At 36.2% G+C, this 27,261-nt stretch overlaps 1 protein-coding gene across 5 annotated transcripts in view; it reads left to right on the top strand.

Moving 5' to 3' along the window:
- The window catches only part of GSK3B (glycogen synthase kinase 3 beta), a 288,812-nt gene extending 265,721 nt beyond the window's left edge, over window positions 1–23,091 (top strand). The window contains exons 12-13 of one of the 5 annotated variants that reach the window (XM_074214590.1): window positions 9,611–9,746; window positions 17,308–23,091. In XM_074214590.1, the coding sequence (XP_074070691.1) occupies window positions 9,611–9,711 (101 nt within the window). In that variant the 3' untranslated portion in view covers window positions 9,712–9,746; window positions 17,308–23,091. The remainder of the gene's footprint in view (window positions 1–9,610; window positions 9,747–17,307) is intronic. The other 4 variants (XM_074214593.1, XR_012474092.1, XM_074214591.1 and 1 more) reach the window with 4 other exon arrangements.
- The last annotated feature ends 4,170 nt before the right edge of the window (window positions 23,092–27,261 follow it).

Genomic DNA, 27,261 nt, shown 5'->3' with positions numbered 1-27,261 from the left:
AAAAATCAGTACAACATTTGAATTCAACCACCTCTGTCCTGAAGGGAAAGAAATGTGTTACATCATTAGCTCCCTGGAATCAAGATTTGTTATTGCATTAATCAGATACTCTTCCCCAAAATAATTTGGTGGGTGTGAGCAAAACTCCAACTTACTGTAATTTCTCAAATAGTTGGTAGAAGGTTGGGGGGGGAGGGAAAATTTACATCTTGGAAGTCAAGTTATTTACTGAAAACTTAGATCTGTAAAGTTTCAGATTAAATCAATTAAAACTATTCAATTTGGCTCCTCTCCTCTTGAGAGGATGTCTTAAGATGCCTTAATTAAAAAACCATTTTAATCTCTCTAAAAAAAATAGTTTGTTGTCAATTTTCTAGTAAATTATCTGGTATATGTGAGTCATCCCTTTATTTTTGGTCTGGGATAACAGGAAAAAAATTGTTTAAACCTAGCCTAAATTACTTCATATTCCAAAAGCTGAAAAAAGAAGAAACTGAATTCTGTTTGTTATATTTTTGAAATTAGATCCTCTTTGAACGTTTCAACAAGGCAGCACTCATCTCCAGCCTTGAGTACTTTACCTTGTGAATCTTATCTTTTCGACCTTTTTGTCATTATTAATCCCTAATTCTGAATAATTAATTAATGTTAAACCCTAAGATCAGTTGTCTCTGCTTTTACTCCTGAACCAAAATCCCTGCTAGAAAGAAGTCATGATAGCCTTACTGTCTCATCCATTGCAACTTTAAATTTTTAGCTGAGTTCTCATAACTATTCAGCAATAATTTTGTTCATCCAGATCCCTTCTCTACTCATAGCAGCTATTATAAGCCCTCCTTTCTACTCAAGTCCTCGATTTGACCTTTAGCTTTCTTATCCTACATTACTGAAAGAATTCAAGCTATTAATCATGAACTTTCATTCCATCATCATACTTCAAAATTTTGCTACATTCTCTTTTGCTTGAGTTTCAGATTATAAAATGATCTTCCTTCTGGCCATTACGATCCCTTCAAACTGTTACCTTTGAATTCTGTGCCTCCCATCCAACTGGAATACCTCTCCATTTCCATATAGCAACCTTCAGTATACTTGCCCCTTAACTTGAAAGTCTCCTCCCCAGTACATCAAACTTAATATGCCTGCAACTAAACTCATCAATTATCCTTCAAAATCCCCTGTTCCTTCTTTGCATATTTTTATTGATCGTATCATCCTCTTCTTGGTGTAACCAGACTCAAAATTTTAGAACCATCTTTGACTCTTCCTTTTCTCTTCCAAGAAGTTTACAATTAGTGTTTTGCCCCTTCAGCTATAATGTTGACTAGGTTTCTCCTCTAATTTATTTCGAACATTTATTAATGCCTTGTGTACTCTACTTTGATACAGAGCATATAAAAGCAAAACTATCCTCCCTCAAGAGCTTACATAGTACTTGGGATGTACCAGAAACAAGTATAAAATGATTTGAGGAGGGAGAGAACACTATCATCTAGGTCGATCAGGGAAGTATCCCCTAAACTGAACCTGGGGTGGGGGGGTAGTAAGAATTCTGATAAGTAAAGGTGGTAAATTTTATCATTTAAATTGACATACCTTTTGGCTACCTCTTTGTAGCCAAACTAAACTAGTAATTTTTCTCTTACCATACTCTCATTCTTCTAGATCCACATCAACACAGGCTACTACAATGTACTGCCTAGAGTATAATTTTTTTTTCAAAATGAAACCATAAACCATTACATGTAATGTAATTGTGATATTATAGTAACAAAACTGCTTTGCATACATCTATCCCCTTTTGAATTTCATTCTGTTCTTTTCTGTTTTTTATATACATTGACATCTTTATTTGCATCACTTATCCCTCTCCACTTACTCTCTCTCCACAACACTCTCCCCATTTTCCCTTCTCCACTAAAAAATGCACACATGCACACACCTGCCTTGTAACAGATTGTTTTAGCCAAGCAAAAATACACTGAACTTGTTCAAATACTTGTCTCATTCTGCCCCACTAAGAAGAGCAGGGAAACAGTCTTCATCATCAGTCTTCTGAAGGCATTTCATTGATCACTAATTCATTCAATGTTGATTCCTGCACATCATTGTAGCAATTATATAAATTGTTCTGTTCCTGCTGTGTTCATTCTCTATCAGTATCATTTCTTAGAATACAGTTTTCATAGTTTAGTTATTGTCCAATTGATAGGCACTCACTTTACTACAAGAAAAATTGCTCTCCCTTTCTCTCTCTTCCCCTCCCTCCCTACTTTGTGTGTGTGTGTGTGTCTCACTCTCCCTCCTACCCCTCTCATATTTCTGATATATGCTTAGTAATGCTATCCCTAATTAAAATTTGCCCTCCCTCTTTATTTCTGCCTGTTGAAATCCTTCACTTCATTTAAAGTTCATATTGGGTACTTGCTCATCAATAAAATGTTTTCTGATTCTTCCAGCTAAAAGTAATTAAATTTTGTTAACCTATTATTTATTAACCTATATTTTCTTTGTCTTCTCAATTAAATTCCTTGAGAAAGCTGTGCTGTTTTCTCAACTGAAAAAGGAAAATGATAGTAGTATCTACCTCCCAGTTTTGCTCTGATGGAAAAAAAAGAACAAAATAAAGGATTTTGTGATCTTTGAAGTGCTAAGAAAATGTCAGCTCTTATTATATCTGTAGTCCAGGACAATGTCAATGTTATTCAATTATCCTAGAATATAGTCCTAGGATCATAGTTTTAAAGCCCTTATAGAACCATTGGAGTCTAGAACCATAACATAGTTAAGTGTAAAGTACTAAATCTGAACTTTTTTTGCTTCTTTGTTTAAATTGTAGTATTTAATGGAAGAGACCCATTTCTTAATAATTAATGCAAAAAAATATCCAGTGGAACTTAAAAGTTTGCAAAACAATGAATTTTGAGAACTCTGTTTGCATGAAATTGGAAATAAATTTTTAAAAAAAAATTTAAAAATATCCAGGAGTTTGGACTGCAAAACATTAATATAAGTTCATACAAAGTAAAAAAGTTCATTGTATTATGCAATGATCAGACTATGTCTAGAGTACTATCTTCAGTTCTTGGTGCCACATTTACCATAGTTAAGTATAAAGGACATCCAAAGGAGGTTAATTTGGAAAATTGATTATGAAAATTGAAAGACCAGTCAAGAATTCATTAGCTTCTAATATCAGTTCCAACCCTAAATCTGTGATCCTAGCTTGCACTCAGCTCATCATTGGAAATAGCCAGATGGGAGGATTGATAGACATCTTCAAATACTTGAAGAGTGGTAAAGTATGATGATAAAGGGAGTAAATTTTTTCTGTGTCGTTCTGTAACTTAGGAATAAAACTAAAGACAGGCGTCATCCCAGAGGCAAGTTTTAGCTTAACACAAGAAATAGAGCTGAGAAATGGCAGCATGAAAAGAATACTTAATATAGAATCAAGATGACCTTGGTTCAGTTCCTTGTACTATTATGTAACCTAAACCTGGTTATTTAACATGGTTTATCTTCAGCTTCCTCATCTGCAAAATAGTGACAATAGCTGCAGGATAACTTTTTTTGAGTTTGTTTGTTTTCAAGGCAATGGGATTTAGTGACTTGCCCAAGGTCACGCTATGAAATTATTAAGTGTCTGAAATCAGATTTGAACTCTGGTCCTCCTGACTCCAGAGCCAGTGTTCTATTCATTGCACCCCCAGGATAACTCCTAAAGGGTAGAGAGTTGGCCCTGGAAGTCAGAGAGTGTTTATCTTTAAAGGTGATAAAAGATGGAAATTGTATTGGAGAGAAGACAAATGCACTACTACATAGTTGTTATTGACTGTGAATTGATTATACCATTCTGGAAAACATTCTGGAATTATATGAGGCAAATTTGTAAACTGCCCATACCCTTGCATTCAGCAATGTTGCTACTAAGAATATAATCTAAGGAGGTCAGTGATAAGAAAGGAAGTGCTCATAAGACACCTATATATTCCTAGCAGTACTTTTTTGGGATTAATATATATATATATGTGTCTGTGTAAAGCAAAGTCAGAAACATTGATTAGAGAATGACTGGATAAATTGTGATGTGTTAATGTAATGGAATTAATACTGTTTACCCAAAAGACATAATGAAAATAAACTCAGAGAAACATGGGAAGCCTCCAACTATTTTTGCCAAGTTGAAAAAGCAGAACTAGAAAATGCATCTTTATACATGGTGACAGTTATATAAGCAGAAACATCACAAACAGGAAACCAATTCAGGTTAATTACAGTGATCATTTATTATCTCAGAATAAAGATAGTAAAACAAATTTCTTCTCAGGAATTTATGAAGTTGTGAGGATCAAGTAAGAATATAGATCTCAATTTGTAATGAGCTATTAAAGTTAGAAAGATCTAGATTTGTCTAATCTCTGACAGACTAAAATGTGACCAGAGACACATCACTTAGCCTCTCAATACTCCAAGCAACGAATTAAAACAAAACATTATGGAGAATGTATTGATTCTCATGGTTGAAGAATTTCATCTGCAGAAATCCCTATCATGAATCACACAGATCCAGTTTGGGTTTAGGTTTTTGGAGTTTTTTTAATGGACAGAGATGCAAAGTTATGTCATTGATCTTTTCAAAAATAATTTAAATTTCCCTTCTTTGACACTCAATATCTAATATGTCCATAATTTTTAATTAGTAAAGATATAGCAAATTAATATAGAATTTAATTGAAATTGAACAGTAACCTAAATGAAGAGCACAGTAAAATCTTAAGCAGTGAAAGGTCTGTCGAGAAGTTTTAACTCAAATATCCACAGATCAAGTACTTGAAGGATGCCTATTCAGAATGTAATATACAGCTGATAGTTTATACAATCTGAACAGTCTTTAGGGAAATTATACTGTCCTTTTAAAAGATCCCAAATTTCTCCCTGAAAAAGGGCCCATCTTTTGTTTTAATGTCACCTTAATTTTCTACTATGCTTCTTGCACACCCCTGTTCCCAGAGAGCATTCCTTTATAACAAAGAATAAAAGGGGGGGGGGGGGGATAAGTTCAATAAAACTGACTCAGTGAACAAGTCCAAAATTATTTGCAATGTTTTACACTCATATTCCCACCACCACCCTGCAAAGAAAGGAAGGTATTATTCTCATTTTTCTTTGGGACCAATCTAGGTAATTTTTATTTTTTTTTTTTTATTTTTTTGCAAGGCAATGGGGTTAAGTGGCTTGCCTGAGGCCACACAGCTAGGTAATTATTAAGTGTCTGAGGCCGTATTTGAACTCAGGTACTCCTGACTCCAGGGCTAGTACTGTATCCACTGCGCCACCTAGCCACCCCCAATATGGGTAATTTTAATTTTACAGTATTCTATGTAATCTCTTTGATGTTTGTTTTTCCATATTAAAGCCCTTTGTGGTTCTATCCACTCTGCCTCAGTTCACAAGTCTTCATTTTCTTAATATCTGTTGTTTCTTTCAGTGTAGAAATATCCCATTGAATTCATGTAATTCATGTAAATAGTGTTTAACCATTCCCCAATTAATGGGTTCCTACTGTGTTTACAGGTCTTTGCTGCCCCCCCAAAAAAAGTTATAAATATTTTACGATATTTGAGATCTTTGTTTTATCTCCTTTCCTTGTTGCAAATGCCTAACAGTAGGATCTCTGCATCAGAGGATATAGACATATCCTTTCTTAGCATAGTACCAAAAAGCTTTACAAGGTGTGGTTGGAAAGATTTCAGTTTCACCAACAATGTATTACTTTCCCTAATGTTTAACTCCTCCAAAATCAATTACTTCTATTAATGATTTTTTCCAGTTTGCTTCATGTGAAATATATCCTCAGCTGTTTTGGTTTGCATTGTTCTTTTTTTATTAATATAGGGCAATCTTTTTTTTAAGGTTTTTGCAAGGCAAATAAGGTTAAGTGGCTTGCCCAAGGCCACACAGCTAGGTAATTATTAAGTGTCTGAGACCAGATTTGAACTCAGGTACTCCTGACTACAGGGCTGGTGCTCTAGCCACTACACCACCTAGCTGCCCCCAATATGGGGCAATCTATATAGTTGATAATAATAGTTTATAATTTTTCTTTTTAAAAACTGTTCTATATACTTCAACCTTTTTACCTATCAACAAATTATTTTTTTTTTTTAGGATAAAGCCCATCTCTTTAACATCAGCATTTTTCCAGTGATCCTATATATGATAGCAGAGTCCCCTAAGAGTTAAAGTTATGGGTCCCCCAGAAGAAATAAAGAGGCCATAGTAGAAACCAACAAAGAACTGTGCTGGGGAAATGACATAGAGGCTGTCATTGAAGAGTTATATGAATAGAAGATAAAATGAGCCAGTCATACAACAAGAGCAAAAAATAACTCAGGGCTTCTATTTGTATGCTCAGGAGGACCTGAGTTCAAATCTTTTTAAGGGAGTGTCCACATCAATGGGAGCATAGATATTGATATATTCAGGTACTCATTGCTTTTTACACTGAATCTGACTACAAAGAAGTGCTGTGACACCTGCCCCCCTATCTGAGAGCAAGTGACTTAGGATATCCTCTGCTCCTCTCTCTAGCAGTGTCTTTTAGATTTAGATGTTAGATGACAGACTTAAAGTTGGAAGGAACCTCAGAAATTGTCTAGCCAACCCCTTCCCTTGAGCAGTGAGGAAGCTGAGATCCTATAGAATTAAACACCAAGGCAGCAGCCAGCTGTTAAATTCCTTTTCAAAACCATTGTTACCTAATTGGACCATTTACTTCAGTCTGATTACAACCTCACTTCCCTTCTCAGTACATTCCCTTCCATAGAAATGTAATCTGCCCCTTGCCTTTGGAGAAGACTCACTTAGTTATTTGGTCTTCTACCAGTTGGTTTATAAGTATATACCTATTTTTTCTTGTTGAGTTCATTATTTTATAATTCATTTTCAGTAATAACCTGGGAAAGCTCCTTTATAAAAAATAAGGATGATCTGATGTTCATCCTTATATTTCCTCTATTGCCTACATGTGATATGCACTTAATAAGTATTAGTTGTTATTGAATCACTTGGTTCATAGAGTCAAAGCTCAAGGAGGAAGCACCAAGAATTCCTGGAAAGTAAACAGACTCAAGAGAGCTAGTGTGAGAGAAACGAACTACATACTGATGTGACCTCCATTCCTTGGCAAAATCCAAGTAAACTGTACTAAAATAAACCCAAAAACTATTTACAAATAAGAGCTGTTCAAAAGTGGAATGTAGACCTTAAATTGGTATGTTCTCATACTGGTTTTATAGTAAAATATTTATACCATTTTTGGGGGAGTAGCAAAGACCTGTAACCCAGTAGGTACACATTGACTGGGGAATGATTGAATTTTTACATAAATTATATGAATTCAATGGGATATTACTACACTGAAAGAAATAATGAATATTAAGAATATGAAGAACTATGGGAAAACTTATGAGCTAGAGTGGACAGAACCAAAATGGCTATAACAAATACAAGGAACAAGAATCATGAAAAAACCTCTAATAGATGGAATGCTGGTAACAAAACATCCACTCATATGCCTGCATATGCATTCTTAAGATACTAAGGGAAGATCAGTACAACCACACAGGAAAGGAATAACTAGCAGTAGTTATGGACACAGACCCAAGAGAGCTTTTGGCAGATAGAGAAAAAGAAAGAAACAATTGGCACAGCACATGAACAACCTAGAATTACCTTTGGATTATAATGTAATGTGTATGTTGGTGAAAACTGGCATCTGCCATATCAGAGAGTGACTGGACTCTGTAGCAGCACAAGTTCATTTTTGTGGAACTGCACCATACAGGATAGTACTGTAAGTCAGGAAAATTATAAAGCTTGCTAGGAAAGCATCTCCAGGTGTCCCAACAGAGAAGAGAACTATATGACTCTTAAAAGTTCCCATTTGGCAGAGGGGAGAAGAGCAGTACTATAAGATGTAGATACTTAGAGAAGTCTGAAGTCACAGTAATTTGAGGTAAAATGAGGGGATAACTTGACTTCTTGATGAGACAACAAGTCTGGAAAAGTACCTAAGAAAATGGGATTGATGAAATCCAAGGAGAGTTATAGACCCACCTGAGAGGTCATCGAAAGACAGATTGATAGATATGTGTTTGTACAGTTATGGGTCTAATCATTAACTTGTGGGGTGGGGTGGGGGAAGCCATGTGACATTTCTTCAAAAATATAAAAGGAGAAATCAATTTTTAACTCTCTTTTGTAACTGACCCCTTGAACTTATATGGTCTGGAGTCAATCTTGGTGTCTCTCACAGAAGCTCTTTGACTCTTTTGTTCTTATTTCCCCAGTGAACGCCAGAATATGTTTATGTCTAGACATTCGAAAAAAAAGGAAAAGAAACTTCAACTCTTCTGTAAGCACTGAGGCTAATAAGACCTCAAATATAGGACCAGCTCTATTTAAACTGACAGAACAACATCGAAAGGGTTTACTAAAAGCCGCATAGATAGGCATAAAAAGGGGATTGTGCCTATCTGTCTGTATGCCATTGTATGAATCTGTTTGTTTGTATGTATCCTTCAAACTCAAATCTTTTTCCCTTACATCTTCCCAAACCACTCTAGTCTATAGTGATCCTCCCTTCTCTGACCTTTAAGTTTTCATTTTCCATGATTCCTTTACTAATTATTCATAGAATCCCAGAATTGGAAAAGATCTCTCATCATTTTACTGAAGTAGGAATCTGCTCAAAAACTTCCCAAAATGAGAACATACCAACTTAAGGTCTACCATTCCACTTTTGAACAGCTCTTATTTGTAGTTAGTTTTTTTGTTTGTTTTAGTACAATTTACTGAAATCCATTTCCATATAACTTTTTAGTTTCCTTCTCTAGAACAAAGCAAGGCAAATTTAATCCTTCTTCCACAAGACAGCCCTTCACATATTTGAAGATAGCTATCACATTTCCCCAGTCTTTTCTTTTTCCTTCAACAAGTACTTCCACAGCATGGTATATAGTTCCCTCATCATCCTGAAACCCTATTTTGTCTGAATTCTACCTTGTCACTATTTTCCTAAATGTGCACTTGCCTGACAGCAAGTGTGTTCAGACCAGGGCAGAGCACAGTGGGCCTCTCACATCTCTTATTCTGAACAATGTTTATTTTAGCAGAACTTGATTTCATACTAATTTTTTTAAATGCCATGTCATCCTACTGATGTTATTAAATTTACCATTCACTAAAATCCCCATATTCTGTTCACATGAACTGTTTAACCACAACTACTCCTGCCCTACACAGGTGTGTATAATTTTTTTAATATTAGGGTTTTTAGACTTATCTCTATAAAATTTTTATCTTATTAGAATAAACTCATACATACTTTCACACACACCCCCAATACACAATTCTACATGGTAGCCAGAACTTTCAGATTGGTGCCATCTATGCAGTACAGTACTCCGGAATTTTGCCAAAAGTCAAAATCAAAGTTACATTGGCCTAGAAGAATCTAGACCATATTCTTCTCCTTTCTGAAAAGTGATACATTATACCTGCCTATATTCCTGAAGTTCCTCTTCCATTCTCCACAATTTTTCAGAAATCACCAACAACAATCCATCAGTCACATCTGCAAGTTCTTTCAATGCCCTGGAATGTACTTTTGGACCTGGTGACTTGAACCTCACTGAGAGCATTTAGCTCTTACCATCTCTTCAGTCATTGTGTATCCTTTGGTAATAATGATATCTGCTCATATTTCTAGTATTTTTACAATTTACATACTACTTTTCTCAAAATAATCATATATAATAGGAAATATAAGCAGTAACATACATTATACAGCTGAGGAAAGTGAGGTCAGAGAGGTTAAGTATTTTGCCCACAGTCAAAGATAGGTTTGATTTGAACAGAAGGTTTTCAGGATGCAGTCTACTTATTGTGCTTCTATACACACACACACACACACACACACACACACACACACACACACACACACACACAACTGAGGTAGATGTTGAAAAATCTAACTATCCCTTTTTATAAATATTAAACCTGAGACCCAGAAAAGTTAAACTACTCAAAATCACACAGAAGGTGGCAGAACTACAGCTTTGAACCCACATCTTCTCATTCCAAAGTTATTCTTTGTTATTATACTGATTGTTGTGTATCTCTTTGTGTCAATATTTACTGTTCTGCATGTTTATATCTTCCTTATTGGATTATAAGTTTCTTAAAAGAGCAAGGATGAGGACCCACAATGATTAGCATAGTACCTTATGGCTGAGAATTCCCAACAATTGGGGAATAGCTAAACCACAGTGTGGTATATGATTATAATAGAATATTTTGCTATTAGAAATGACAAGCAGGATGATTTTGGAAAAACCTGGAAAAATTTATATCAATTGATGCAAAGTGAAGTAAACAAAACCAGGAGAACATTGTACATAGTTGCAGTAATGTTATACAATGAAGAACTGTGAATGATTTAGCTATTCTCAGCAATCCAAAATAATGATGCCTGCTGTCCACTTCCAGAGAAAGACTGAAGCATGCTATTTTTTCACCTTCTTTCTTTCACTTTATTCTTTTATTTGAATCTTCTTGTATAAAATGACATATAGAAATGTTTTAGAGAATTGCACATTTATAATCTATGTCATTACTTAACCATCTCAGGGAGGGGCAAGGAAAGGGAGAGAGAAATAGAATTTGGAATTCAAACTTTACATAAAAATGTTTTAAATTTTTTTAATGTTGTACCTTAGTCATCAATGCTGATTAATAACTATTTGTTATGTGTTTTTTGGGGGGCTCATTATGGGTCTTTGTCCATCTACCTGTCCTGGTGTGTGTGGAAAAAATGTGTTCCTTCTCATATCTCTCTGTGTAATTTCATATTTGTCTTCTATAGGGGTGTGTTTGTGAATTGTCTAAGTTTAAAAATGCCAAGAAATAGAGGTAGGAACTGGACCTATCATTTCATTGATATCAGAACTCCCAAGTTAGGATCTACCCACACCAATAAAAGTACCTCTTTTGCATTTTAGAGCCTTGGGGTTGTCTTATCTGGATCACTGAGGAGTGAGGTGAATTACTTAGGGTCATCCAGAGATGGCACTTGAACCCACATCTTGTTGGTTTGGGGGCATTGCAAGATATAATAGGCAGAATAGATATGAGGATCCATGATCCTCTCTGTCATCAGAAAGAAGAATTACTAATTCTCATCTCATCTCATGCAAGCCCTCAGGCAGTCCAAGGGAAGGAGGAAAGACTTGGGGGAAGGGTCCTCATATTGGTGAGTTTCCTTCCTCCTGGCTCCCCCACTTCCATCTTGGATGGGCCCAGAAAGGGTGCTGCTAATGAAGAACAGAGCAGAGATTCAAGCCCATATCTTCTAAATTCAAATCCACTTTTTTTTTTAATTTTTTAAGGCAATGGGGTTAAGAATGACTTGCCCAAAGTCACACAGCTAAGCAATTATTAAGTATCTGAGGCCAGATTTTAACTCGGGTCCTCCTGACTCCAGGGTCAATGCTCTATCCACCGCACCACCTAACTACCCCCAAATCCACTTTCTTTTATACTATACCTTGTTCCTTGTTTAGCTGAATGTGTAAGAGAATATGAATATTAACCTCTCTGGGCCTCAGTTTCTTCATCTTTAATAGGAGGTGGGACTAGATGACTTCTGAGGCCCCTTTTAGCTTTAAAAATCTATGATCCTTCTATGTGTATATATATATAAAACATCTATGTATATGTTTCTGCATGTATGTGTATATATATATATACATATATATACATTTATATATATAGAAAAACAGGGTGGAAGGGGTTTGTATTTGAAGACTTTGATATATATTTTATCATTCATTCTATACCACTATGTATCTAATAAAGATGGTCTTTCCTAAGGGGGTAATTTAATTTATTATTTCCTATTTATTTTGGGGAATAATGGTATCATCTCCCCCCCACAAGTGATCAATCTCTGTTGCCTCCTTTAACCTCAGGCAAAGAAGGGAAACTGTTCTTAAAGATTAGTTTTTGAACCAAGTAAAATAATAATCAGAATTATTCCCAGACCAATTGGTAACCTTCTATGTGAATATATAAGAACTTTAGCACACACACATACTTAAAAAACAAAATCATTCTCATCACCAGTTCTTCTTATCCTAAAGTTGTCTTAATTTATAGAGATGATGTCTTTAAAAAAATGCAAAATGGAATAGACAAGCATGAGCTTTGTGTTTGTATTGTGCATAGCATAGGTTTTACTTCCAGTTTAAACTGTAGATGAAAGTCTGCTTGAGCACATAAAAAACTCATCAACCAGCCAATCAACAAGTATTAATTAGGCTTACACTTCATACTGGAACTGTGCTAGACATTAAGTGAGCTTCTCTCAAAGAGTTTAGGACACACACACACACACACACACACACACACACACACACACACACATCCCACGGAGGCACTAACAGCTGGGGAGGATCAGGAAAGATTTCATGTAAAAAAAGGCATTTGAATTGGCCTGATCCTGTGAGTTTGGGGGGGAGGGTGGTGGGATATGAAGGGAGCAACCAGTGCAAAAACATGGAGACCAAAGCTTTAGGGTTATGTCTGCAGAGAACAGTATGACTAAATTGTTGAGTATGGGGAAAGGGAGTGATATGTAAAAAGGCTGAAAAACTAGGATAGGACCATTCTGTAAAGGGCTTTAAATTTCAAACAGGAGTTTCTTTTTAATCCTGGAGGTAATGGGGAACCACTACAGTTTGAGTAAGGGAGTGACATTGGGAAATTTGCACTTTACAGAATTCATTTTGGCAGCTGTATTGAGAATGGAATAGAGTGAAGAGACTGTCCCAGGGATCAGTTGGGAAGCTGTGGCAAAAGGTGATAAAAACGTGTACTAGGGTCTTTTTGTGTGTGCAAGTCTGTGCAAGTCTGTGCAAGTGGAAAGAGAAATAGAAGAAGCTAGAGGTAGTGTTCATTTAGGAATGATGAGGTTTGGCAACTGATTGGAAAGGCTCAAGGCTTATTATGCTAAGGATGCTAACCTGAGTGACATCTGTTGACATCTTTGAAACATCTAAGAATCAATGGGTCTGCAGGTTAGAAAGAGATGAGGGTAGGATATATAGATCTAAGAGTTATCAGCATAAAAATTATTATTAAATCCTTAGGAGTTGATAAGGGCACTGAAAGCAATTACAAAAAAGGGTAGAGTCTGTATAAACTCAGAGTTGAAAGGTGGTTGTGAGAAATATGGGGGTGTTTGGGTACTACAAGAATGTGAAGGGAGTGGGTGGCTAAGTGGCGCAGTGGATAGAGCACTGGCTCTGGAGTCAGGAGTACCTGAGTTCAAATCCAGCCTCAGACACTTAATAATTAAGCTGTGTGGCCTTGGGCAAGTCACTTAATCCCACTGCCTTGCAAAAACTAAAAAAGAAAAAGAAAAATGAATGTTGGAAAACTATCTTTACATGTAATTGGGAAAAATAAAATACTATTTGACAAAAAAAATTCCTTTATGCTAGGAAATACTGGTATGATTTGCTCATCTGTTACACACAGCTAGGTAATTATTGTCTGAGGTCAAATTTGAACTCAGGTCCTCCTGATTCTAAGGCCAGTGCTCTATCCACTACACCACCTAGCAGCCCTCAACATTTATTTTTATAAGATTTTGATTTCCAAGTTTTTCTCCCTTCATCCCTTTTCTTCCCCCTCCTTAAGACTGCAAGCAATCTGTTATGGGTTATACATGTCAATTATGGAAGCATATTTCCACTTTAGTCATGTTGTAAAAGAAGAAACAGAACAAAAACCACTAAAAAAAAGTGAAAATAATATGCTTCAATCTGCATTCAGACTCCATAGTTCTTTCTTTGGATGTGAGAAGCATTTTCTGTCATGAGTCTTGCAATTGTCCTGGATCATTGTATTGCTGAGAATAACTAAATCATTGTTGATCATCAAACAGTGTTACTGTGTATAATGTTCTCCTGATTCTGCTTATTTCACCCAGCATCAATTCATGTAAGTCTTCTAAGCTTTTCTGAAAACTACCAGCTTATAATTTCTTATAACCAGTTTATAATTTATTATAACATAATACTATTCCATTACATCCATATACCACAACTTTTTGAGCCATTCTCCATTTGATAGACATCCATTTGGTTTCCAATGCTTTGCCACCACAAAAAGAACTGCTATATATAAATATTGTTGTGCATGTAGTTAGGTCCTTTCCCTTTTTCATGATCACTTTGGGATACAGACCCAGAAGTGGTATTGCTGGATCAGTTGGATTGCCCTTTGGACAAGGTTCCAAATTGCTCTCCTAGAATGAACACAACTCCACCAGCAGTGGGATCCCAGTTTTCTCACATCCCCTCCAAACATCATTTTCCTTTTCAGTCATATTAGTCAATCTGATAGATGTGAAATGGTACCTCAAGAGTTGCTTTAATTTGCAATTCTTATGAGCAATAGTGATTTAGAATATTTTTTCATATGCTTCTAGATAGACTTTATTCATCTGAAAACTATTTCTACCCCAATTGGGGAATATCTTGAATTCTTATAAATTTGATTCATCTCTATATTTTTAAGGAGGTCAATATCAGAAACATTGACTATAAAAAATTCATTCCCAGCTTTCTGCTTTCTTTCTAATCTTAGTTGTGTTTTATTAGTGCAAAAATGGTTTGATTTAATATAATCAAAATTATCCATTTTACATTTCATGTTCTCTATCTCTTATTTAGTCATAAATCTTCCCTTCTCCAATGATTCCTTGCTTTCCTGATTTGCTTATGGTAACATCCTTTGTATCTAAAGAGTATGAAGATCAAACTGTTTTAGAGAAGTACCCATTTTGTACCCATTTTGACCTTTCCTTGGTATAGTGTGTGTGAGATTTCTATCACATTTGTTACTGAGCAAAATTTGAACATGAAGTAAATTTGAGATAGATAAAACAAGCTTATTTTCAAGATATTGCCTATGTTGTGAGACAAGGGACTGGTTAGAATACAGAGTGTCAAGTATTGCAAGGGACAATGTTCATGTGCGAGCAATTCCTAGTAATTGATAAATCATTTTGTCAAGAACAACATGGCACACAGAACTGTTTAGGGTAAGCAGAGAAATATTTACAAATTGCTTTTCAAAATATTGTATTCTGAAAATCAAGTCTCACTTTTATTACATTGCTCTAGATGAGAAGCTAGTGTAGGATTACTTTTATTAGGTAATTGCTGTGCCCTTCCTTACAAATAGATCAGGTTTCAGGTGGATTTTTATCTGGTGTCTTACTACATATGAAGGTTTCATTGCTCTTCGTCCAACCAATGATTGACACTATTATCCAGAACATTAATTATTTGTACAAATAAACAATATTTTTTGAGCAATTCTTTAAAGTATATACTAGGGTTTCATGAATTTTAACATAAACTGTGCCTATTATTAGTGTGACATGGACTCTACAGTAAGAGCTTGTTAGAATTGCCTTATTCTGGAAGGTAATTGAATAGATGTCATTTGATGAAGGGAACTCTGAAAACCAGTGGAAAAATTACTAGAAGTAGGATAGAATGCAGTACTCTCAAATTCAGTGGAAAGATGAAACTAAGGCCTATCTGAATATAGTCTTGGAAGCCCAAGAGCCAGCCAGTACCTGAAATAATGAAGTGAATAAATGAAAGAGTAGACCTTGTTATTCATTCACCATCCAAGAGTGCTAATGACCCAGACTTAAAGGAGGGAGTCCTATGTCAAGCAGAAAATAGAAACTAGGAATGAACTGTGTAATTTTTGATTGAATCAGTTCCTTGTCGCATAGTTTTTTTAAGATTTTAAAGTTAAGGAAAAATCCTCAGGATCAATTCCCTCTATTTAACAAATTAGGAAACTGGAGGCTAGAGAGGTAACTTGGCCCATCATGCAAGTATTAAGTGAAAAGAGACAGGCTTTAAAGCCGGGTCTTCTATGTCCAAATCCAGTGCTCTTTTCTTTATACCACTCTGTCTCCCTACTTAAAAACTATTCAGTTCCATAGATTGTCTGACCCTAATTAATTGGTCCTGATATTATAGATCCAGGTGTACATTTCACTAGTTCCTTTGAAGAGTCATTATAAACTAGCTTTCTTCTGATGAAGTAGTTGTTAAATCTCAAGAATTATGTATATCCTTCAAATAGAAATGGGATTAAGGTCATTGATTGCAATGCTAGATATAATGCAGATGGGCAAAAAAGGAAGTACTGGGTGGTACTCTGTTGTTCAGAGGAAAGAAAAGAATGAATCAAGCATTTAGTATATACCTTGCTATAATCACTGACATATAAATAGAAAAGCAAGAGAGCCCCAGCCCTCAAGGAACTCACTTTCTAAAGGGGGAATACTGTTCAGCTGTAAATCAGATGGCAAGGCTCCATCACCCTCAGGGGACTGCAGCAAAGCAGATGTGGAAGCCTCTTCTGTAATCTCTTTTCCACTGATAAAATCATAACAGTCTCTGATATTAAAAAGGAAGGCAATTAGCTCCTTGGATTTTTTATTTATCTGTGTTTACAGATAAAATTTCCTTGTGTTTTCTGATCAGTCATTTGCCTGAAATGGATCTGGAAAATAAGCTTGGTCCTAAACTTTTTAACTCTGGGATGGTTTACTGCATTGATTTAATCATTATGATAAATGTGGATTCCTTTAACTGAAGTTGCCCCATCTCCAATTAAAACAAATAATTGAGAACTGATTCTACTTTGAAAGCAAGTAGATGAGCTTAATATTTCTAAGGTGCTCCTTCAAGTTGATTGATAAATGACTCTTAGAATTTTTTAGACATCTCTGCCCACTTAAACAGGAATTTTTATTTATTTATTTATTTGGTAACTTGCCAGTGTTTGCACAAATATGCAACCATTATTGGTCAATTTTAAATAAGCTAGACTCAGTGTGAATGTTGATGATCTGCCCCTTATTCCTGAACTGAATTGATCACAGCATCAGGTTTAGACCTATAGAGACCTCAGAATCCACTCATTTTTATAAATAAAAAAACTGAGGCACTTTCCTTACCTGGAAACCTAGAATCATCTTTATCACCAAGCTAAGAATAGGGAATCAAGATCCCTGCATCAGAGCAGCCTAGGGGTCAGCATGCGTCCCTCAGTCAGGATCCAGTGCCCAGCTCATAGGCCTCTTTAAAAGTTCTCTCCAAACAGTATTATTTATGCCCTCTCTTTTGGGATCTCTTATTGCAGATGCTAATGCAGGAGACCGAGGACAGACCAATAACGCAGCATCAGCTTCAGCCTCCAACTCCACCTGAACCAGCACCAGGCAGCCAGCTGTGCAGGAAAACTCGCCGGCCACTTGGGTTTCACTCAGCAACACTGGTCACGTTGGGAAAGAAAATTAAAGAGAAAAAAAAAACCTTGTTCATTTTAGTGTTCAATTTTTTTATTATTGTTGTTCTTATTTAACCTTGTAAAATATCTATAAATACAAACCAGTTTCATTGTATTCTCACTTTGAGGGATTTCCAGGGGTCCGGGAGGGGCGGTGGGTAGGGGACAAGTGGAGCAATAGAACATGAAATCACTCCCGCGACAATCTTTTTAATGGAAAGTCTGCTGTTATGTACTCTAAAAGCAGGACTCTTGCCTCGTGCCCCCTTCCACAAAAAAAGAAAACTGTTCTGTGCTGAAGTTTTGGGGAACTTTCTTTTCTTATTTTTTTTTCCAGTCAAAGTGTCAGACATTGGTATAGTGCACAGCTTGAATTTGGTTGGGAGCTTAGCAAGTGTAATTCATTGGGGGCTTCAGTGTTGCTTGTAAAATTAATCCATATCCTAGAGTATTTGAAGAATTGCCTTTGGCATGTTGGGGCAGTTGTGGCAGATACAATATGAAATGTGTCACATCCGTCACCAAGGGAGGCAATCGAGTTTCGAGTTTGGAGCTACACATGGAATGTTTTCAGGGGGGTTGCTTATTTTTTTTTTAATTTTGCTCTTACATCAGGGTGAGAGAAACCTACAGTGTCACACATGATAGAAAGTTGTCAGATGAAAAGAAGCAAGCCAGAGATTAGACCTATCAGCCACACAATACGGTGTTTGTTTGGCTGACTGAAGGCTTCCTGCCAGATCTCAGCCTATCTTTCAAGTAGCGAGCTAGAAAGGCTAAGGGGAGAAAAAAAAGAGTTAGGTGAGTAGCTCTGGTCTGCAGAAGAGAAAAGCAAAGGTGATGAATGTGTCCTATGGGAAGGGGACAGCTTAGGGGCTCTTTGGCAAATGGCCACTGTGAATAGATTTTTTTTTCCAGGTTTTGCTCTAAAATTGCTTCCCTTGCAAAGATACACCATGAGAGGACACTATAGTTTATAATGTGAACTGTAACAGTCTACTGGTTTATTTTTCATAATTTTTTATTGAAAGTTGAGCTTGCAAATTGCCACATTCTATACATAGTTCTAATTTTAAATCCAAATCTAGAATCTATATTTAATTTCATCCTTTTTTAACCTCATGCTTTTTTTAATTTTATTTATTGATGCATGTCAGATACGCCATTATGATATTAAAATGGTAAAAAATATTAATAAACTAGGCATCAAAATTATATAAAAAGTACTTGTACCTGCTGACTTATAGGAAAGCTGATTCTATAAATGTGTGTGTATATATATATTATATATATACATGTATACATATATTCAATACTGCTTTTTTATTTTTTGTCTACAAGATCAAAATTGTCTGATTGAAGCATGAGAAGAATGCTTTTTTTTTCCAGTTAAGTATCTTGTTCTGTTTCCTTTCCGTATCGGTGAATGACGTCAGAATCAAAGTCTCTGTTTTTGAAGTAAAAGCAATATTCCTTGGAAAGTAAGGAGGGTGGATGGATTATATTTGCAATGTAGAAATTAGTCTTTTCAGAACTGGTCTGTTTTATACTTGTGAGTTTGGTGTCCATGTGGGCCTTATATACTCACTAAAATGAACCTTAGTCACCTTGGTGCTTATGGGCCATTACTTGACCTGTGACTCTTTAAGGCACAATCAGTTATATTTTACATTTAAAGATCATTTTAAGTGATGGCCCCTTCCCTCCAGCCTATCCTTCCTCAAACAACCTTCCAAGGATAAACTAGCAACAGCAGGGCTGGCTGCAAAGATTAGTGCTAGGAATCAAGAAGAGTTGAGGCTGTCTTTCTCTAAGCATTCAACTCACCCTCGCCCTCCTCATTGCTACAGTAAGGCATGTAAGGATCTGAATGTCTCATCCATTTGAAGATTAGTCTCTTAGTAAACCTGGGAATGGGCATGAACATCTCCACTGCCCTCCTGTTTGACAAATAGGCTAAGAGATAGTTGCTTCCTGCTGAGATGAGCTGATACCCAGAAGAACACGGAGTGGAGCCATCTTCATTTTCACTCATTCAGCATTGCTCTTTGGGATGGTTGAAAGCTCTGGGTATAGTATTGTATAGGAAAGAAAAACACACGCCCCCAAAATAAATGCTTGCAAATATTCTCAGTTTTAATGAATTATTATAAATAATTAGAATTTAAAAGAAGCCAGAATTCAGGAAACTTGCCAGCAGAATACTCTCGAGGGAACTAGGGTTTTTGATAAATATGTTTTCCAAAAGAATTTATACAAGATTTAAGACAGGTTAGTGACTAATAATGGATGTGCTTTACGACAATGCCCAGACACAGATTTGGAGACAGACATCACTGGACGTTACAAAGTCCATAAAATCACTGCTTCCATCAGGAAACACTTTGTGTCTTTTTTTCCCTAAGGATGGGAGGAGGAGGAGAAGACAGAGGAAGAAGAGAGGGAAATAGAAGCGCTTTTCTCTCATTTGTATTTTATTTCGTGTGTGTGAGGGCTGAGGTCCAATGATTTTACTTTCTCAAGGATCATGACAGGATCACAGAACTCTTTTATACAAGTGAGATCCAGGTCTCTGAATATCTTTTTGTAAATAATAATAATAATAATAATAAAAAGCTCCTCACCAAATTCAAGCTTGTACATTATATTTTCTTTTGATGTTTTTAAATTTAAGTTTTATTGTTTTGTATGTAAATATGTGGACCCAGGAACTGTTATTAATGAGCAAAAAGTTACTGTTCAGGGCAGTGATTCTGTTTAATAATCAGACAAAATGTAGACGAGCTTTTTAAAGCCATATAGTTTTAACTCTGTACAGTAGGTACCGGCCTGTATTATTGTAACAATAACTCTAGCAATGTATAGTGTATCTATATAGTTTGGAGTGCCTTCGCTTCCATGGTTCGTTTTTTCGTTTTGTTTTTCGTTTTGTTTTTATAATTTTGTTTCCCTTTTCTGTGTCCCCATTCCCTCTTTTAACAAACGTCTCACAAAGCAGCATTTAGCCCTTCCCACAGCTGTTTTGAGTGCTGTTAAGGTTTCAGTGATACCATGCTTTTAGTAGTGGAAAGAGAAGAAACCATGTTAGAACTCATTTAACTCACACCGGACTTTGTTTTGCTCAGACTCTTGGTTTCCTCCCCAGTAGCAGTGACCGGTTTCATTATTTCACACATCACCCACCCAGCACCAAGTTGCCCTAAAGCTGGGGCAGGGATCAGATTAGATTTTGCTCGTCTTTCCCCAAGTCCTCTACCCAGGGATCTTGTGAACAACAGATTCTGGGAGCCTTCCTTTGGGTTCATTTTCTCCCTCTCTTTGCCTGCCTTCCCCATCCCCTCCCCTCTGAGAGAGAGAGAGAGAGAGAGAGAGAGAGAGAATTTGATTTTATGAGTCAAAAATACCTTCACAGGACCACAAAGCTTGACAAAAAATTGGTTCGGAAGGTCACTTCAAAATTGCTGGTGGCTACAATATGTAGGACCATTCCAGGTTAAATTCTGTTGTTTCAACAAGAACTCTTAGCTTGCTCCCTTCTTCTTGCCACTCACCCCTTCCAATAAAATGTCATTTATAAATTCTTAATTAAAATCAGTTTAATTTTTATATACCCAGCACAAAGGCTTTTTTTTAAAAAAGGGAAAAAAATCACAATCATTTATGTTTTGCCTCCCAAGTATTCCACATACAATGTCTTGAAGAGAAGAAAAAGAAAAACTTTACCAAACCAAAGGTTGCTATTTTTGACACATCTTGTTGTTCATTCCAGCAAGGCAAAAGACGGCACCTTTTTTTTTTCTGGTGACGTGACAGTGATGTAATTTTTTTGTTAACAGTCCACTCGATTTTTTAAAAAATATTTTTGGTTTGTTTTTAGCAAAGTATGGCTGACCAGTCATTTTGTCTGCACTAATGCAAAGGTTTCTGAGAGAACTATATTCTCTGACCCTGTGGATATCAAGACACTGGTATTATATTTAAAATTTCTTGCCATTTCCTTTTGAAGAGTCTAACTTTGGACATTCTAAAACAAAACAAAAAAAAAAGTTTGGCCTATGTTAGATCCCCAATAGTTCACATTTGTTTTGACAAAGCAATTGCATTGAGTTCCTACAGTTCCAAATTAGCAGTTCTAAAACTTGATGGAGCCAAACTCCTTCCCCCACTCCCCACCCCACCCCTATGCAAAAACCAAGCATCCTTTACCAGTACTTTTTAGTCTTTTTCTGATAGAAACCTGAGCCATTGAAAGGTAAAACAGACAACTTAGAAGCACAGACAAGTAACCAGACCAGGGCCTGCCTTTCTGAAGTTCTGAAAAGTAATCCCTGGGGTTCGTATTATTTTCACAGGGGTTATGCCCAATTTTATTCAAGTTTGTCGCTCCATTTTACACCTCTGCAATAAAAGCAAAATGACAAACCACACATAAGGGGTTAGCTTGAGAAGTAGCTTCCTTGTGTTATTTCATTCTAAACTTTTTTATATATCTGTCTACAGGGAGATGCAGATAGATGTATGAAAATGTGCTTGCCTGTAAAATTTGCATTTATAAATGTGTTGCCGATGGATCACTTGGGCCTGTACACACACCAATTAGCGTGACCACTTCCATATTAGAAACAGAAATCTAAATATATATAAATATATATATATATATAAAGGACTGTGGGTTGTATACAAACTATTGCAAACACTTGTGCAAATCTGTCTTGATTTAAAGGAAAAGCAAAACCTGTATAACATTATTACTACTTGAATGCCTCTGTGACTGAATTTTTTTTTCATTTAAATATATACTTTTTTGTGGACAGTATGCTTAATGTTTTTTTTTCCTTCCCCCATTCCCTTGTAAATACATTTTGTTCTGTGTGACTCAGTTTGGAAATAGTTAACTGGTACTGTAATTTGCATTAAATAAAAAGTAGGTTAGCCTGGAAATGAAATTCAAATTCAGAAGTGTGTGGTCTTTATTTCAGTTCCCAGCCTTTTTTCTTTGCCCTCTAAATTTGCCACTGCTCTGTTAATTGCCATTACCTTCCTCTTTCCATAAATTAATGAAATATGAATCTTTGTTACAAAAGTCAAGGTGTACATGTTTTCTCCCCCCAAATTGTTTATTCCATTGCCATGTCCAAGGGGTACAGCTTATATTTAATGTGTTATTGGATTTGATGAAAAAGATTTCAGCAAACTGCTTTTGAAAAGAAAGGAAAGTGTCCAGTTAAAGGGACAAACTACAAATTGTATTCTGCTGGCTATGAACACTATGCTCTTGGTTTGGGGGTAACTGTTCTTTTATTTTTTTAAAACTTCATTCCATTGATAATGTTACTGGCTGGTGATTTGTAGACTATATGAACACCATTTCCAGTGAAGCTGTACCTCCCAGTAAATCAACACATGCTGTGTTTTGAGTCTGGTGATTTCCAATCCTGGATGCTGTATGTAAACACAATATGTCTATTAGTGCAAAAAAAAAAACCAACAACAACAAAACATCGTTTTCAGGGCTGGCTTCTGTGGCCAATTCTGTGACCATCCTAAAAATCTAGATGCAAGATCATGTGACTTCACTGCTTCAATAAAACAAATTTATATTGGACAGAGGCTGGTTTCTCTTTTTATTTTTTTTAAACCTCCCTCCCTCCCTCTGATACCCTCTCCCCCACTCAAAACCAAATACTAATAATACAGTAGTATGGTCTTGTCATGTATTTACCTTAGGGTTTATCAGTAAGAAAAAGACTGTTCAAACTTAAAAAATACCTTGGTGTCACTTAGGGACTCCTTGGTCTTTGAAATGCTCAAGCAGCCTGGGATTAATTGTTGCTCAACCTTATTACTTAATGCTGACAGCTATTTATATGCAGAGACTTTAAATGAGTAGGTGGAGTAAATTGGACTTCAGCAGACTAAAATATGGGCTTTAATTCCTGAAAAATAGATTTTAGTCTTAATCCACCACTTTCCCACTTGTGGCTCATAAAGATGAAATAACTTCCAAGAGCATCCAGCTAAATAACATCAGGTTTAAGATCAGAAAACAGATTTCTGACAGCCAGTCCATGGGGCAGTGATGTATCTTTGACCTGCACAACTAGATGGCAGTTCACGTGAAGAAGGCCCCAAAGCTAATTGTACTGAGAATCAATGTCCAGGACCACAACTAGCCTACTTGTTCACATCTAAGCACTACAATTTAGGGAGGAGGAACTGCAAGAATTCTAAGGAGTAGAGTGCCTCAAGACTGCTAAATGAAGGGGAATTTGAGGACATTTATCCTTTGGAAAGAAAACCTCTAGGAGGATATAATCAGTCTCAGTCTACTAGCATCTATTAAATGACTACAAGTAATGTTCAAGATACTATGGTAAGCATTGACAATACAAAGACAAAAAACTTACAGTTTCATAGGGGAGGCAATGTAAACAAGGTCTCAGAAGGAAAGCACCAAGACTAAGGAGAGCTTGCAGAAACTGGGACTTTGGGTGGGACTTGAAGGAAGATAGGGAATCCAAGAGGCAGAGATGAGGAGGGATACAGATGCAAGCATGGGGGAGTCAGTGGAAATGACCAGTCAGTCATTGGCTTTGAAAGATAGAGAATTTTCTAATTGATCCTGGTGATTGATAACAAAGGGCCACTGGAGTTTATTGAATGGGATACAGTCAGGACTGCACCTTAGGAAAATAAATTTAACATAGGAAGAGAGATGACACAGGGAGACCAATCAGAAAGCTATTCCAGAATCTAGGTAAGAGGTAATGAGGACATGTACAGGGTGGTGGAAGTATCAAAGGAAAGAAGGGGCCCCATAGGAAAGATGTTACAAACAAGACTTAACAGTTAATTAAATATGGAGAGTGAGAAGTCAAGGGTGATGGAAGGATGATGGTGCCATCAACAGTAATAAGGAAATTAGGAAGAAGGAAGAATTTGAGGGGGAAAAGTTAATTCAATTTTGGATATGTTGAGTTTAATTTGTTTACAGAACAACCAGTTCAAGATAGCCAATAGGCTTGAAGACTTTTTTGTATTGTTCAATCCTTTCAGTCACCTTCATCTTTTTGTAACTCTATTTGGGGTTTTCCTAGTAATGATACTGGAGTTGTTTGCCATTTTCCTCTTCAGTGGATCCATTTTGTCAGAAGTTAAGTGACTTGCCCAGAGTCACACAGCTAGGAAGTGTCTGCGACCATATTCAAACTAAGGATTGGGGTGAATGAGACAGGTGTCAAAGGCTGGCTTTGGCTCATTGAAGATCCAATTGAGATTATAGAATGTAAACTTGGAGCCCAGCTTCATGATCTTTCCCAATTATCCTTAAGTTTTGGAAATACTGTCATAATTGTATGGAAGAAGAATCCAACTAGGTAGCCTCAAAGGACATGTCTCATTCAACATGTCTCACTCTTCATCTTAAGAGCATCAGCCCATTGGCCTTTATCAAGATCTGGATAGCATGGTTCTGATTCCTTTGGAAACAGGGTGGGTCATTGCAATGATCAAAGAGCTTAAGTCTTTCAAAGTTGCTTTTCTTTACTGGGTTATTATTCATGTAAAAGTATTATATTAACATACATTCTATTAATATGAAATATTAATATAGCATAATATTAATGTATACATTATTATAAATGGTAATGTGTAAAATGAGCAATAACTAACAAAATGATGTACAGATAGAGTGGTTCTCTTTTTGACAGGGCAAAAAAAGAAGAAACCTTCAAGTAGATTGAGAGAAATGAAAAGCTTCATCTAAAACCCTCTCTAGAGAACATTGGTGAGGCTCTCAACCCAACAGAGAGAAGAGAGATACAGGCTGTCAGTCAACCAGTCAGGAAATATTTAATAAACAGTTATCATATGATAGGTAGTCTACCAAGTGCTGTGGATAGACAAGAGGCAAAAGATGGTCTTGCCATCATCCAGGAGCTCACAATCAAATTTGGGGGATAGGCTGGGGTGGGGGGTTAGTAAACAAAATATACTGTCTGACTCTGTAGGCTATATCCATCTGTCCATTTGCACTTGTGGAATTGTTCATAATTTTCAAGAAGCCAGTGCCCCATGTTTCCTCCCCCATACCCCAAAGCCTCTTTATGATTCTCATTTCCCTTGACTCAGGTGGGAGCTGTGAGAAGAGTGAAGTGTGATAGAATGGTTTAAATAAAGTGTGAATACCTAACTCTTCCATAGGAATTTGCATTTTAAAAAGAGCCCCTTGAATCAAAGAAATTATGTATTAATTTGTGGGATTTGATTTGTGGGGTGGTTGCACAAAGTCCAGGTGTCAGGGAACTCCTGGCTTCACAGGATGTAACCTGGAACAGTCCTTAGTCAAAGACTCATAGAGATCTAAGCCATTCATGCACTATGCTGATTGGGTTTTGTTAGAGATCCTGGTTGAGAATCTCTGGGCAGAACTATTATTACCAAAAGAGGCTGTCTAATGCCCTCTTCAACAAAATATTCAGAACAAGGATCAAGGGTAGACTCATTGGACCACTGCCCAGAGATGCTCATCTCCCTGGAACTAGACTGGTTTGTGGCCAAAACCCAGGGCCTGATGGAAGGTCTTGGACTGAGACCTCTAGGAAGATGAGTAGCTACTGCTTTGATTCCCTCTCCTTCCTTGAAAAGGCAGCCTGATAGTAGGGAGTCTATCTGCCAAGACAAACTCAATTACATGAAAACAATTACAAAACACTTTTCACAAATAAAATCAGATCTAAATAACTGAGTATCAATTGCTCATGGATAGGCAAAGCTAATATAGTAAAAATGATAATTCTAAAGAAATTTAATTACTTATTCAGTGTCATAACAATCAAACTACCAAAAAATTACTTTACTAGGAAAAAATAGTCACAAAATTCATATGGAGGAACAACAGGTCAAGAATATCAAGGGAATTAATGAAAAAGTACAAAAGAAGGTGACCCAGCCAGACCAGATCTAAAATTATATTGTAAAGCAATGGTCCTCAAAACTGGCACTGGCTAAGAACTAAAAAGGTCAGTCAGTGGAATAGATTAGGTACAAAAGAAACAGTAGTAAATGCCTATAGAAATCTACTGTTTGATAAACCCAACAACTCTAGTTTCTGAGATCAGAACTTAACTCTTGAACACAAATTGCTGGAAAAAATGGAAAAATGGCAGAAAGTAGGCACTGACCAACATCTCATACCATATACTGAGATAAGGTTGAGATGGTTGCAGGATTTAGATACCAAAGGTGATACAAGTCAGTTGGAAGATCAAGAAATAACTTGTCTGTCAGATCCATGAAAAGGTGAGGAGTTTATGACAATCAAGAGATAAAGAACATTATAAAATGCAAAATGGATAACTTTGATTATATTAAATTTTAGAAGTTTTGCACAAATAAAATCAATGCAACCAAGATTAAAAGGAATACACTAAAGTTGGGAACAATGTTTACAGATAGTATTTCTGATAAAGGACTAATTTCCAAAATTTATAGACAACTGAGTCAAATTTATAGGAACACAAATCATTCCCCAATTAATAAATGATCAAAGGATATGAGAAAGCAGTTCTCAATTGAAGAAATTAAAGCTATCTAGAGTTATATGAAAAAATGCTCAAAATCATCATTGATTAGAGAAATGCAAATTAAAACAACTCTGAGATATCATCCCACACCTATCAGATTGGACAATATGACAAAAAATAAAAATGATCCATGTTAGAGAGGATGTGGAAAAACTGAGACACTAGGTGGAGTTGTAAACTGATCCAACATTTCTGGAGAAGAATTTGGAACTATATCTAAAAG

The sequence above is a fragment of the Macrotis lagotis genome, chromosome 1 (genome assembly GCF_037893015.1).
Source record: "Macrotis lagotis isolate mMagLag1 chromosome 1, bilby.v1.9.chrom.fasta, whole genome shotgun sequence".
Classification (NCBI taxonomy): domain Eukaryota; kingdom Metazoa; phylum Chordata; class Mammalia; order Peramelemorphia; family Peramelidae; genus Macrotis; species Macrotis lagotis.
This window is presented reverse-complemented; position numbering and strand designations above follow the sequence as displayed.